The following is a 16,091-nucleotide window of genomic DNA, read 5'->3' on the forward strand; positions in this document are numbered from 1 at the left end:
ATCTGTTGTTTCCTCATTTAAAAAAGAGGCATAATAAAGGTACATCCTGACAAGTTAATACATACGTCAGCAACTCGTTTCAGTTGTATAATTATGCGAACCACTTCTACAATTTCTCTTTAGGATAGAAAACAGTAATCTTCTGTATACGTCTAGGCCTTTAACTTTCACATCTGTGACCTACGTCTTTGAGTTTGCTCTTGTGTCTGGGATTAAGCAGAACTAAAATTACGGTTAAATTAATTGTCAGCTTGTTGTTAAACAGGTGAAATAAACTTTTTGTATTGGTGTAGCTGTCTGAGAAGACAGATGATGTAGGCATCATCGTTCAGCTCTGATATTAAAAAAGCTGAGAATTAGAAGATCCCACGAAGCTCTTTAATGTATAACTGCCCATTAGAGGAAATTTGATGTGTAGTCCAGTTGCAGTGACTATAATCACTCAGTTTAGCCAATATAGTTAAAAATTAAGCCCTTTTCTCAAGATTTGTTGGCAAGTCAAATCTTTAACCTCAAATACTGGACTGATAAATTGAAACATGTGAAAGCATAGGATTGTGTTAAAAATAAATGTTGGTAGTAGCATGTAACAGAATAGTATATCTGTGCTGATAGAGAAAGGAAAAGAGCTTGGGCATTCTTTTATTTAGAAGGACCAACCTATGATTTCTGTCACTGTGGTAGTTTCTGAGGTCTTCGCACTTGAGACTGCAAACTTGCCTTGCCTCTTAAACAGCTTCTAAGTTCATGACTAAGCAAGGAACCTACTCATGCAATCCTAATTTACAACACACGCAGGGCCTTTCTGCTAGCATAGAATCTGACTGGAGTTATTCTTTTGTCAACTCATTGATGAAAACATCTATAACTTGTTTCACTGCAGCCAAAAATACATGGGTTTTAAAATTGGTGTTAACTTCAGTGAAGTTGTATTGTTCTTTTGAGGAGTTCTCTGACTGGCAATTATTTATCTCTTGGTCAGGTACGACTGGTAAAGCATCATCTCCGCCACCTGTAATAGACACGAGACAGATGAGTGAGAAGCTGGAGACGATATTATATCAGCTCCATCAGGTAACTCGAGAGAGGGATGAGCTGCGCAAGCAACTTGCACTTTCATCTCCTGGATCAACTTTTGATGACTGCAGGTAAAAATAAAAGAAATGTAACATTTTGATTTAATCCTCAGTAGTGTTTTCAAGTGCCTTGACTCCTGCTTGCCTGTAAAGCAGTAGGGATATTGCAACGTATTTATGTTGCTTGTAACCTGCTTGCATCCTGGTGATGTGTATGTATGTTGGTGACCACATCCACGCTTCAGAGCTTGCTTTTGAAGCTTGAAAGGTGAGTGCCTATTCCAGCTTTCTCCAGCAATTCTGCTGTAGGTATGAAGGGAGTAGGGCTCATCTCTATGTTGAGAAAACAAAGCAAAAAAGTTGTTTAAGCTTCCTGGGTTATGTTGTGGGAAGAGAAAGAGGACAGTGGCTGAAGCATTTGCTGTTTTGAAAATAAGAGAGAAGAAAGGGAAATAGCTCTAAATATTGGCTGAAGGACAGAAATTACGAAAAAGAAATCTCAGCTATTCCTTTGCTTCTGCAAGGAGAAAGATTTGGACTTCTCTTGAGGAGAGTTAGTGTTTTCTAGGAAATAAACTTTCTGGTATTACATATATTAGGGGACTCTGTAGCATTAATATGTTGAGAGCACGGAACTCTCCTCCACTGAATTTGAGTGCTGCCAAATTAAAATAGCATGTTCAAAGTCAGTTAATGGCCAGCAGCGTTGTGCAGATCATTCTAATTTGAGGGTTGATAAGTTATGAGGAAGATAGTACTCAGGGAGAGTATGAGTTAATCGTAGGTAAGGATTTTCTTGAGTAGGGCAGAATTGATTTATTTTAGAGGGTTCAAGGTCTGCTCATGTTTATAAATGTGCCTTTGGGCACACTGAGCAGATGCCTTTTGCCTGCAATAAGCACATCTAAAAGAAATTTTTTGAACCTTGGAAAAAAATTGTTGCTGAATCTGAAATAAGAGCAAAGGACAGATTTTCTGGGACATGTTGCCATGATGCATAGCTTCTCTGAACTTCAGTGTTTTATTGTATGTATCTGTTACTTCATCAACTCTCTCTGTCTGTGGTCAGGTGATAAATTAAACTTTTTGTCCTCATGAGACAAGGTCAAGATTTGAACCAGTGAACCGGAATTGAGAGAATCTGGGCATTCTATTCACTCCTTAACTAGAATGCCCCCTTCTTTCTTCCGTGAGTTCTGAGAGCTGCTTTAAGAGCATTGTTTCTCCATTGTGGGGATGGGAGAGGAAAAGGCTGTCAGATGTCAACATCTTTTGCATAGCTTTTAGTTACTTACTTATACAGAGGGTTTTCTTATTTGAAGTCGCTAGAGCTTAGGCATTGAGGATTTTAGAGTTTACAGTAATGTTCTCCATAATCCCAGGATGCTATTAATAACGTTCTGATGAGCTGTCCTCTAGACTGCCCTAGATTTTTCCTCTTTAGTTGTCAAATCAATCAGCTGCTGCCAGTGTAGAGTTGTTATGTTGTAGAAAATATAAATGTTTACAGCTTAAAAACAACTCATCAGAATAAACATTGTATTCTGGCAGTGCTTAGGCAGAATATGTTAGATAGTGGATGCTGCCTTTCAAAAAACTAATTATTTGAAGAGTGAGAAATGAATGAAGATTATTAGTTGGCATTTTTTTCTTTCAGTATAAAAATAAATACTCCTCCTATCCACATAAACATCTATAGTTTTTAAAAACTTGCTGGTATTTTTTTTACTTTGTTTTGGATGCTTTCCTCATATAAAATTAATCTTCAGTTTTTCGGGAGTCAAAGCTCAGAAACTGCAAATTGTTATGCTGAAGTATGAAAGTTGAAAGATCATTGTTTAGATGGTGACTTTTACTACCCAAAAAGGGCTTTTGCTTTCCTAGCTGTATGCGCTGCTTTAACCATGGGCGTTCTGAATGCAGGTGCTGTAGAGGCCAATCTTGGCATGTCACAATGGCATGCTTCAAAACAGCGGCAGCTCGCAACACATTCATAGTCTGGGCTGTGCTGGCTGTGAAGACTGGCAGTTGAAAAACTGAGAGATGTTTTCCAACAGTGTTGACTAAGTCTAGAGCACTGGAAGAGGAGCCACAGAAGTGGATTGTGATTTGCTGAATCAGATGAACATGTGTCATTATGCTGGACAGAAGTAGGATTGCTCATGCAGTGCTTGTTTGTGTCACTTGACAATGACTGTATGCATGCACGTGTTGTGGGGATTAAACAAAGATTTGACCAGATAGTTTAGTGTGCTCAAGGTGCAGTTTACAGACTTAAACTTGCTGTTCTTACTGCTGATGTAGTAGTGGAAGACAACTGCAATATAAATAAAACTCCTGAAAACTGCCTTTGAGAAACCACTTTTGTCTGCAAGTGGTGGTGGTGGTGGAATTGCAATAGTGAATGATAATATTTTCAAGTTGTTGGGTAGACATTGCCCACAGTGTTGGATCTGCCGTTGGCATTAGCTTTTATGTCAACATCAAATACAGGTAAATGTCAATCTCAATGTGATCTGGATTTATGCTCAAGGTAATTCCACTGGAACACAAAAGGCTTTTTTAGAGTTGTTATATAAATATCAGAAAAACAGTTGGACCTTTGACACCAGCAGTTTAAATTTTTTTAACATTTGAGCCTAGGCTCCCAAAATAGTAACTGATACCACTTCTTTACTGAAATCATAGTTTTCTATGTTTTTTTAGGCATTTTAGCATGAAACTGTAGTGGTTTTACGTAAACAAGAGTCAACCACTACAAGCATCTGAAGGGACTGCTTTTTTGTAATGGTTTTGATTTTTGGTTTCTGAGTAATATTCTTTCTGTGCATATACCTTTCTTTCTTGCTGAGACAAACCCTTGGAATAGCACTGTGGAACATATGGCCTTGGCTATCCAGGTGGTTTTTATGTCATACTGATGAGCTAGAATGAAGAATGTTACTGGTGAAGTTGTTCCTTCCGCATTGTGTAGGTAGGCTAACTTCCATAGTTACCTACATGGTATCCATGTGTTTATAGGATTTTTTTTTTGTTGTAGTTAGAATGGTGCTAGTCTTACTTCAATATATGAAATACATGTTATTGAGGTTAGACTTGTAGAAGAAGTTCTCACCATAGCTTTGAGACTGATCTGATAGTTATTATTTAGTAAAAATTCATACACTGAAATATTCTGCGTTAATATGAATTTATTATTACAAGTTTAATATGAACGTTAATGGGTCTTGGTAAGTAAGCTTAGTGCTTCAATGGAGAGTTAAACTGTGCTTCAGTTAATGTCATTTTAATCACTGTGGTGGACAGATGGTGTCTACTTTCAATAAGTTCACCTTAAAGTCTTATTTAAATCAATACTTGGGTTTTTAGTGATTCTGTCAGGGGTGTGAACATTTCAAATGGAGTTTTACTTATGTTAACTAGATTTGTATTTTAAAAGAATAACACTGCAGTAGTTGTGATAATATGCCTGTGATGCTGTATGAATAATGTACTGCTTCTTTTAGCACCTTTAAACAGCGAATTAAAAAAAAAATCTCTTAAGACATCCTGCAGATGTGACTTGAATATTTAGTTACTTTATATGAATTTGGCTTTTGAGTATTGCGGAAGTCTGTCAGTCAAGGAAGGGTTTTTTTGGTTTTGTTTTCCCCAGGAGCATTTCTTTGGAGGAGAAAAAGAAGAATGACAATTGAAGGCCTTACTACTCAGCAACCCAAATGCAACTGGGTTGCTAAAAAGTACCTTCATGTCATATACACCCTCCCTAAAAGTCTGTGAATCAGATGTGGCTGGCATTTCTTTTTACTTTTTTTTTTTTTAACAACTCTCACCATTGCAGTAGTGTGAAAGCATTTTCATTTTGACTCAGTTGCCACCTGCACTTCAGTTCCAGAGTCCATGTTGTTTTTTTCTTATGAAGCAAAGAGAATTCTGATTGCTTTTCAGGCTGTTCTTAGAGTGAAGCTTGGAGTGAAGCTGGGAGGGCGTGAGGTCAGAGGGAGAAAGGGTGATCTGTGCACCAATGGAGCAAATCTGATGTGAGAATAAACAGAGTTAGATTAGAAAGCAGTTGTTTTCTTTTTGTGTTGGTTTTTTTGTTTTTATTTTTTCATTGCCTGTGGAGTTATAAGAGACTCAGAAGATGACACACAGACAGCTGTGACAAGCTTCATTTTGAAACTATTCAATGGTATAAAAAATTTATGACTGTGTAGAGGAGGAACAATACAATTTAGATACTGTTTTAGAAGCTTAGTGCTTCAAAACAAGAAGGCATGATCCTGATAATTTAGTTTCTAGCACAATGTATGATTTTTTGCAAAAAAAATAATAAAAGTATCATGTGCAAGGCACTCTAGATGTAAACTGTGTTGGTCAATTGCTTGACAGAGTAGATTGTATTAGAAAATTTCTTCTCTGCCAGTCATCCTGATATACTAAAAAAAATTACAGTCAGAAGTTTTCTTTTGGTTGCCTTTGGCTTTCACTTTGTTCAGTTTACTGAAAATTGCTTATTGGAGATTATATTGTATTGTCGATTTCTAATAATTATTTTAAAAAAAAATTTGGGTTATTTTCCAGAAATGTGAGGTAGATTCTGACATGTTTTCTCATTCATTTATAGTAGTTTAAAAGAACACGGTAACACTCAGTCAGGTATGTAATTCAGCAGAATGACTTGGTCAAATTATTTAAGTTCAATGCTCAGTTAAAATGGTCAAATTCTGCCATCACAGATGCATGCGTTTGATGTCCCATTGGAAGTCTTTCTCTCACCCCTGACTCTGATTTTCCTAGACAAGATCCTCCAGCTGCTGCCTAAGTGAGAAGTTTTTCCTAGCCCAGGTCTCCATGCACCACCCCTTGACTTTGGCAGCCCCTTTTGAACCCCACTCTTGTTGCAGCTCTGCGCTTTTTCTTTGAGAGTTTTGACACAGTAGGACAGGATAGGTGAGAGTACCATGACTGACTTGTTCTTCTATCGAGTCACAGTTCTGCTCTGTGATAATACTGCTGCTCTGAAGAGAGATACATCCACACTCAGTACTATTTTTGGCTGTTAGTAATAGACACTCATTAGTAAATACTAGGTCTCAGCATAAAACCAATTTTAACATGTATTTGTCAAAGAATTTTTATTTGTGGTTGCATCCGACTGTGAAGTGGTCAGTGTTTAAACTAAAGCATAATCTAGTCTTAAGTATCAGCAGTTGTGTAATACTATTTTTTTGTTGGATAGTAATTTTCCAGATTTTTCATTCTCTTTTCAATCTTTAGTAGCTGATGTTGAACTTCATATTCTTTTTCCATGCTAGGCCTAGTCCAAAACCAAGTCATGATTATGAAAGACTGAAGATTCAGTGCATGAAGGCCATGTCAGACCTACAGTCTCTGCAGAATCAACATACCAAGACACTAAAAAGGTGTGAAGAAGCAGCAAGAGAGGCAGATTTTTATCAGTAAGTATTAGAAAAGCTGTACAATGTAAGAGTTTACCAGTCTGTGCTAGGTCATAAAGTATTAGAACATGGTAATCAAACAATTTTGCAATTCTGTTTTTTCCTCTTTAATTGCAAGTTTAATGTTTGCCTGTGTCACGTAAAGCATTTCTGGCCTATTTGAAATGGTAAGGTATGGATTGCTTGTTTTACTTTGAGGAATTTGAGATTGAAATCCCTGATATCTTGATACTGATGTCTTGATGCTGACAAGGAGAGCCTAGTTACTGACTTGCAATTACAATCCAGTAGTCTTCCTGTCAGGCTGGAGAGCAGAATATAATTTGAGAGAATGTAATTTCTTGCTCCTGTTATAATAGGTTGTAGTGGCTCTCGTGCTGATTTAGGTAAACGTAGGTTTAGACCAATTGTGTTTATGAAAATGTAATGAAATAGGGAGAAAATGGTGAGTATTTCTAGCATGTATTTCTATTTAAAAATCAGTCATTGATGCAAGTAGGACATGTTTTCTTTGCTTGAAAGGAAGACAGCTCAGAAATAGGAAATTCTTGGTTTGAAGTTTTTCATTTAGATCTACTAGTATTTAATGATAGCATTTGTTTTCGTTGGGAGCTGCTAGTTCTTACATAGCATTTTCACCCACAACTCTTGTAGCTTTTAAAGACAGGCGTCATTTCCTTATGTTCTTCTTCCAAAATCTGGAGATAGTATTAAAGGTTGTCGACAGGCGCAAATGTAGCAAGAGCTTTACTCCTACTTTCATTTGACAATTTTCAAGTACTTTAATTGCTAGTGAATTCTGTGCAAAGCATAAGTGTTCTGTATGTTGTAGGTGGATTTTTTTCAGAGCTAAATCATCTACTTCCATCCAGTGCTGATGTGAAACACTTGTATCCTTTTAGCCTAAAAAATGAGTGTTTTGCTCACCTTATTTAAAAGTCCTTGAAAACACAGAGTTACACTCTTCTTTCAGTATTTTCTTGACAGTATGAAAAGATCTACCCTCTCATATCAGGAGAAAAACTGAGTTTTAAAAGATGTGATTGATCGAAATACTGAAGTGTAGTAAGAATTTAGGTGTATTCCTCAGAGACCAACAATTTAGGCTTCTGCAAAATGATGCAGAAGTACAAGCTTTTGCATTTGCACTTACTACAGACTAAGATTATCTAGTTAGTATAGCAAATTTTAATTGATTCAGAGGTAATTCTTTTTATTATAAGAGCTTATTTACTTGAATTTGAATAATCCAATTTCCTGCCTTGAGGGAGGCTGAAACTCACTGTTGGAGTTCAGGTGCCCAAAACATGACAACACATGTTGAAATCCATGCACACAATTCTTGTTCATCCTGTAATTTTCAGGGTGAAGAAAGGAATTGAGTAGAATACAGTATTCAAATGTTATTTTCTTCTGCAGTAATTCTTAAAACCCATGCTTTAAAAAAAATATATATCAGCATTCTAAATAATATGTAATTTCCAACAAATTCTGAGTAACAGATAGGAGAATAATAATCTACATGTAAATATTATGTTATATAACTGTGTAAATAGAATTCGTTGAAGGCTTTTCTATTCTTTTTCTGATTAGCAGGTTGTTCTAATTTTAAGAAAAGTTTTTTAATGCTTCATTCTGCACAGGAAACATTGGTATTTCGCTTTATAAGGAAGGACTACAAAGTGTCTTAAAATGTAAATTTGTTCTATTCATTGCTGTGTATTATGTGGTTGGTGGTTGTTGTTCTTGTGAATAAATATGGACTTTATTCCAACAGGTGTGAGAGTTCAGTTTGGTTAATTCTCTTTCAACCACACCACTACTTGTCAGTGTCCAAATGTCACTATTTTACTACTGCAGATCAAATACATTCAATTAATTTTTCTGCTCTTTTTCAGCAGTGTTCTGGTCTAATTTTGGACTGCTACCTTCAATTATTATCTGAATGATAACCTTCTCATGTGGCTCTTAGTTGTTTAATTTTTAAGTTGGAGTGTATTTCTTTTAATAATTATGGTGTCTATAATGAAGTTTGGAGTAACTGTGATAGCTTTTTACTTGCTTGAATGCAAATGAAACAAATAGTGTGTTTTTGTTGTTTGTGAGGTTTTTTGTTTGTTTGGAGTTTTTTAATTTGTTTTAGAAACAATAGCATACAAGGCCATTTTTATAGTTTTCACCTGTATTTTGGTTAGCTGCTGCTCAGCTAATGGGCCCAAGAGAAAGTGGAGTTGATTAGTGGGATAATTCCTATTATCTCCAGGGTCATCTTATGCTCACACTGCACCATTTCTGTCTGTCTGCTTGCTTTTAAAATGGCTGTGAATTGGCATTGATGAGTAGCATAAATTCATTATTACTTCTGATGCAGTTTAAGAGTACTGTGTACTTTTGCATATTTTCATGGTTCTCTTTCTGTTTGTTTCAGATTTTTTTTTTCTGGTGCTTGGAATACTCAAATATGCAGGATTGACTTAGTTTGACTTGCTTTCTTGGTAGGAAACTCATGCTTGAAATGCGTTAGTCCAGGACTTTTTCTTTGCAAGTTGGCCTCTAAGAGCATTTTTTGTGTGCCTTGACAGCACGTTGCACAGTCGGTTGCTGAGTGACCAGTCACAGCTGAAGGAGGACATGGATACCTTGAAGAGGAAAAATACACAGCTGGTGCGAGAACATAACCATCTCCAGCAGTCGTGTGAGGAAATGAAGAGACTTCATGATGAGGATCAGAAAGAGATAACAGACCTGCGCAGCCAACAGCAGCAGGTAAACTACAGCTTGTAGTATTCGTGCTAGAAGAGATCATGATTTGTTCCTTTGATAAGTTAATAAAACCGAATGTGCAGTGTTGCTGCCTTTTATGTCTTACTGATTCTAAAACATCTGCCTTATATTTTACAGCACTAGGGGGGAAAATGAGATCTTGGATACTAACTTTTCTGTGTCTGATTTTCTGTGTCTAGCTTGAAAAAAGAGTGAGTGATATAGAATATTAGGTGGTATTAAGAAATGTTGTTGCAGAGATGAAAAAAAGGTATATGAAGAAGATTTTATATGCACGATGATTTTTTTAGGTGGGTGGAAATGCATCAGAAACCTAGCTTGCGAAGTGATGAAAAGAATGGCTGTTTTTCTAGGATATTCTGTGGGACAGGGCTAGCTTTAAACTTGCATTCTATGTTTTTTGGAAAGACTCATGATAAAAAATGAGTCATAAACAGGTTTGGGTTGATTTTTTTTAATTTATTTATTTATTTTTTTAATTTTAGTGACACCATACAGGTTAGGCGAATGACTGAGCGAGGGTTGATTATTTAGGTTTGCAGATGGTATTCATTTAGAACAGACCTACTAGCTGATATTATGTTTTTGAACTTGAAACAAAAAAAGACAAGCTTTTCAGGACTGTAAGAGGTGCAGGTTTTAGAACTGTGTATAACGGGCTGTCTCTAGACCAATGTTGTTAACACAATCTGAAGAAAGAAGAGTAACACTAAGGAGCAACTGGTCATATCAGGTCCATCGTTCACCTAGGAAAAGTCTAATCATTTAGTTAGAACAGTTATAGTAAAACGTAGAATGGTTAAACAATATTCCTGGTTAACTGTGTGTAGACTGATTCATAGGGCAAATTTTGAGGTCAAACATTATTAGGCTTCAGAAGCAAAACCTATGCAAACAAAAAATAATTATTTGCTAGAGTAGGAGGGGCAAAGGTCAAAGCAAGCTGGATGTGCTGAATGGCACTTTAGGAGGTGCTTGAGGGCTAGTGCGAAGAGGAGTGAGAATTTGTATTTCCTTTTGATCGCTTCCTCTAACACTATTTCGAGAGTTCTGCTGTGAAATGGTTTAGTGGCATGGTTCAGAAGATGACAGAAGTTGTTTGCTGTGTAAACCTGGGCAAATCACTCAGTTTCCCCAACAGCAAAGCAGGGATGTAAAACCTCCAAGAGAAGGCTATTTTGAGGTTCTGTCCTGAAGTTTGAAATCATCTGGCAACACAGAAGGAGGCTGAAGTGTCATTGTCAGTATTTACAGAGATTTAGTCTTGTGTCAACATCATGTTTAGACCTTCAAAGAAACTTTGTATGGTTCTCAGTGAGAAAGTTGTGTAACTCCATGCTGCAGTATGTCAAAGGGAATCACAGTGTCTGGAAAGGGCACCAAGAGACTTATCTTGTATGTGTCATTTCTCATCTGATTTAGTCTTAACTGTGTTGATCCCTCTGACACGTGTTTTCATTGGGCCATAGCAAAACAACACCTTGGTGGCCTCAGAGAGCAAAAACTTTTGATTGGGTTGGTCTTTATGTGGGATTGCCACCGACTTGCTGCGCAGCAGCTGGTGAGCTTGAGTTTCCGCTGCTCACATAAGAAGTTTGTTGTTGCTATGGCTGTCTTCCTTGGTCCGGCTGGGACTATTTACTTTTTCTCAGACTGGAATTTTAAATGGGAGACCTTCCTTATTACAATGCTTCCTATTTATGGTGTTTCTGTCTTCCTCTGTCACATCTCTGTTAGCAAGTTTATGCTGAATTCCATTCAATTTCTAGTATATTCATCCTTCTTTAATTTTCAGTGTGCTTTCAGCAAAAAGACATGCTGTATATGCTTCAGATGGCGAGAAGTGGCTTGTTTCTGTTTGCATTCTCAAATACTTGGTTCTCAGACCTGTTCTCAAAATGCTTTGGGAAGTGGTCATCAGGAAACTGATGTGCTGAGTGGGTTCACATCAACATGCGTTTACACTTTACAGATGACTACAGTTTAATTTACCTGAAATGGTTCACTGAAGCATGAAAGTGAATCATGGGTCCAACTCTGTTCAGGTCGTACTGCTGAATCCACTGAGGGTAGGGATGTTTGTGGAAATAGCCATGCCAACGAGACTCTCACCAAAGTGCAGCCTTGTTCCAGGACTGCTTTATGAACAGTAACTCGCTGCATTTATGTATCTTGGTTAGTTAAAGGAGACCGGTGTCAGGCTGAAGAACTTTGTTGTTCTTACCTTGCCTGTGTAGAGAGGTAGTTTCCTGACAGTGGTGGTAGTTTTCTGCTACCCATGGACAGTGAGTAGCAGGCAGTGAGTGGGCGCTCTTTCAGTCTTCTTTCCTTTTGGTCTGCAGGCATCCAGGTTCTTCCATGTTCAGGAACTGGTCCTTACTCTGAATGTAAGACACAAAAGAAGCTGAGGAACCAATTTGTGCATGTAGTGTAGTTATGTGTTTGGTTTCAACTTCTTATAGAGCTCATGTTTTATGTCTTTCTTTTTTTTCTTCTGGTTTTTCAATACCTTTTATTTTCAGGTAGTTAGGAACATACCTTTGTCGCCTGATGTTAAGATTATATGAATTCTTGTCACCTTCCTATATAGAGTGTTAGTGTTTCTTCCTACTGCTCCATCAAGGCCAAATTTCAGTTTAAAAGACAAAAACAGGAAAAAAAATTATCATGGTGTTTAAAAAAAATAAAAGGAGGGGGGGAAGATCAGGCCTCATTTCAGGCACCTTTTTTTACCTTTTGAGAAGAAAGGAGATTTACTGAAGCTCATTAGGGGTATTTTGTTGTTGCTGATAATTTATCATTAATGTTGCTGTTCACAACAAGATTCTTATGTCGACGGAAATCAATTTGAAACTAAGTTTCAGTTCAGACTTTATTCATGTTGAAATGGATTTTTCTCTTGCTGTTCATATTTTATGGCTAACTTTTGAAACAAACCTCTGTGAGTAGTTCTCGGATGAACTATTGTATGAATATTAAAATTCATGCCTGTGTATAGTATATTTAGGGAAGATTTTGTTCTCTTGAAGTTTTAAATTATTTAATTTGTTCATGGAGGATACAGACAACCTGTCATGAATGCCACCTCGTGGTCATTTCCTAAATTACCACTCTCGTCTTTGTCACCAAATAAAGATTATTTCTTGCTAAAACTACAAAGTACTTCAAAAACAATGTGGATTTAATAGCTATTGGTAGCAATTACCATTAGAAAGAGATTTTCATAAACTTGTCCACTCTAAGTTGTGATAAAGCACATTTTTTACCCAGTTAACATTAAGCCTGTCTTAGTAACACTTAGAGTAACAGTATTGCTTAGGAGGCTCAGTTTTTCCTTAGTTATTAAAAAGAATGATTGTTAAAATTGGTTAAGGTATTTTTGTTCTAATGTCGTTTCTTATATATATTAAATAGAATTTATTCAACTGATTAAAATTTTATTAATAAAGTTTCTGGCATTTTTCTTAGGTTATGAAGCAAAATGGATCATCAGAGATACTGAATAAACTTTATGATACAGCAATGGACAAACTAGAGGGTGTGAAGAAGGATTATGATGCCCTGAGGAAACGGTACAATGAAAAGATTGCAACTCACAATACGGATCTGAGTCGCCTAGAACAGGCTGAGGAGGAGAACAGACGTCTTCAGAAACAGATTGATATGTTAATGAAGCAAAGGGACACAGCAATGCATTTTCAGCAGCAATATTCATCCTCTCTTAGAAGGTATAATCAGGTTATGATACCTTTTAAATATTCTGTGAACGTAGTAACAATGCTAATGTAGCATTTTATTTTCTCTGTGATAGAATCACAAATACTTTCTTTTTTCTAAAATTTTTCTCTATTGCATGTTATCTTGGTGTGATGATTAAGCATGCGTTTCTATATAAGATTTTCTGGAAGGTCCTAGAAGAAGTGATAGGGATTTTCATTGGGAGAAACAGTGTATTTTTCTTGAGAAAACAGTTTCCCAGTTCGGGTTTTTGGAACTGCATGAAGAATTTTAACCATTGTTTATCTCATATGGGAAAGAGATATTCTGCCTTTCAAGCTGTTTATTCTTAGTTGTAGATACAAGGTCAAAAACTATCAAAGTTTTGTTAAAGCTCAGACTTAGTGTTCTAAACGAACTTCTCAACTGACGGTGAGCACATCCACATATATATCTTTATTTAAATATTAAAAAAACAAGTCAATAAGAGGATATAACTTTTAAAGGGTGTTTAGCAAATGAAGTTGTTTTCAAACCTAAATTAACTTTTCATGGTATTAGAACTGCAGACTGTGTGGGACTCTGAGACAGAGCTTCTGGCTGGCAGCAGAGTTCACTGGATGCAGATGTCTGGGGAGTCTCGCTTCGCTGCGAAGGCGCTGCTGCTATAAGCAGCAGAAGTGCCAAAACAGAAGGGCACAGACGCTACGTCACACCATGCTTAACCTTCCTCCACTCTTTCTTAGTATGAAGCCTACACAGTTACCCAGATGGGGTTGTAAGAATACTAATATACATAAGAACTCCCAAGAGCATCTGTGGGCGTGTTGAGAATGTTTTCACTGACGTAAGTTAGGGTTTATATACAACTCCCACAGACCAAAGCCAAAAAACTGTTGTGGTTTTTTTTTTCTAGTATTTCAAAAAGGTGAGATTGAGCACAGATAACAATAACACAGTGTACATAGTTGTGATACATCTGATTAAGTTACAGGAGACCATGAGTAATAAGAAAATAATTTCTGTAATTTAAACTGCCATAGATTCCTGAAAGTGAGGGAAACCCTAAGATAAACTACAAGAAACACTGCAACCATGCTGATACACGCAGAAGCTCAACGTATTTGTATTATATGGCCTTGTATTTATGGCCTAGGATTTATGTCTCCTTGAGAGGAAGGTGTGGTTCGATACTGAGTAGAGGCTAGTTTTAAGAATTTCATTGAAGTTATTTGTGTTCTTCTGAACTGGAGATCCAAGTAAATTAATATAACTGAACTGTAGGAATTTTTGGATTTTATTCAGTTGGCTTTGGGTCTGGACTTCTTTTACTTATTTGTATTTACAGAAACCTTTATTTGTCTTACATTTATACTCTTTCTTCATAACCAAACCCATATTTCTCTGGATGACTGGTGAAAAATTTTTAAAATGCATTTCAGGTGTATATACTTTTTAGAGCATAAGACTTAACAAACTTGTAGCTTGAGGATGAATGCATCATAAATTGCAGCACTAATTTTTTGAATTAATACCAAGTGTAAATACAGTCAAAATAGGTTTTAAAGAGAGCACAAAGAGTAAGAATCCAGTGATGGCCCAGGTCTCATTTGAATTAATCTTTGGCCTTAAAAAAAATCAGAAGTTTTCAGCCTTTTTTCTTTTATCTAGAACACTGTCACGGTAACCCACAGCATGTGACTGCTACCAAGATGATTTAGTTGTTGAATAGTTTCCTGATTACAAAGTAGTTATACTGGCTATCTGATTCCTATATGCTAAACCTTATCCTACATGTATGCCTCTGTGTTTTGAATGTGGGCTATGGCACTTGGATCTATCTGCCTGTGGTTTACAGTTGTTTTAAAGACAAAGCAGGTAGTTCTAGTAAAGGTTCTTTTTGGTATTAGTTGTTCCTTATAAGCCAATGCTTATTGCTACTGACCCATCCAACCCTGCTACTTGCTACCATTCTAACGTGTCTTAGAAATGGGCTTTCTTTTCAGAAAGCATCTGTGAAAATGTGATCCAGCTGCCTGTATTTCCTCCTTAGGAGGCAATACAAGATCAAGCAGGACCAAGGTGTTTCAAATGGAACTTTGCTTTCAGATTTCCTCAGTTATCTATTTAATATGAATGTCATTAGATGGCAGAGACTTTGCTTTCTCCCTCTGATCTCTTCCCCATGCTAGTATGTTTATTGTGGTTTTGGTTATTTTATGGGGTGGTTATTTTTTTCCTTTTTTTCTTTCTTCCTTATGGGAATACCCTTATGGGTATTTTTTTTTCTTGACACACGTTGCCTTAAATCTTTTCCCCTCCCCTCTCCCCTGTATATTCCCGATGTTGTCCTGGATTTGACCCTCAAATAGTTTGCAAATGTACCGTGGATTCTCACATGGCAATAAGATTGTTTGGCATAGTCTTTTAGCTTTCTGATATATCCTTGTACTTCTCCTATAGTCTTTCTTACCTTCATGCTTACAGTTCTGAAAAGGAAAAAATAATCCAGATTCTTCCAGATGCAAGGAGATCTTAGTGACCAGTTATCATAAAATGCCACTCTCAGAAGTTCTTTTTCAAACCTAATTGTGCTCTTGTGTGTGGAATTACATTTCCACTTTTAAGAATGTTTTGTCAATATAAAACAAAAGCTACTGCTTATAAACTGACTGAACTTTTTATGTCTTCTTTTTGATGCCATTCTTGAGCACATTGCAGTGATAAAAGAAATATGTTTTCTTCTGTGCTCTTAAAACTGATTTAAAAAAAAAATTAAGATTTTTGCATTTCAATTTTGCTAGATGACTTACTGGTGAAAACAAACAGTAATGTTTAAATTACCTGGTTTTAGTTGCATCATCTGCATTTTTGCCATAAAGCTGCATTTTGTCCTCTAACCCATCCATTACAAATTTTTGTTTCCCTTCTTCCCACATGCCTGAGAGTGTGTGCTGGGAGAAGGAATTAACTTATAAGATGAGCAGAGCTCAGCGCAGTAAATAACGTTAAATTTGTGCTATTAAATTACACCAATGTTCTGCATTCCTTT

At 36.6% G+C, this 16,091-nt stretch overlaps 1 protein-coding gene across 1 annotated transcript; it reads left to right on the plus strand.

Moving 5' to 3' along the window:
• Window positions 1-982: 982 nt before the first annotated feature.
• Window positions 983-13,060, plus strand: LOC104493901 (disks large homolog 5-like; the record flags this gene model as incomplete). Its single annotated transcript, XM_010136668.1, has 4 exons — window positions 983-1,148; window positions 6,395-6,538; window positions 9,121-9,304; window positions 12,791-13,060. Coding segments are annotated over 4 exons (764 nt in total), but the record flags the coding sequence as incomplete, so codon positions are not given.
• Window positions 13,061-16,091: the final 3,031 nt, after the last annotated feature.

The sequence above is a fragment of the Buceros rhinoceros genome, unplaced genomic scaffold, assembly GCF_000710305.1.
Source record: "Buceros rhinoceros silvestris isolate BGI_N320 unplaced genomic scaffold, ASM71030v1 scaffold9640, whole genome shotgun sequence".
NCBI lineage: Eukaryota > Metazoa > Chordata > Aves > Bucerotiformes > Bucerotidae > Buceros > Buceros rhinoceros.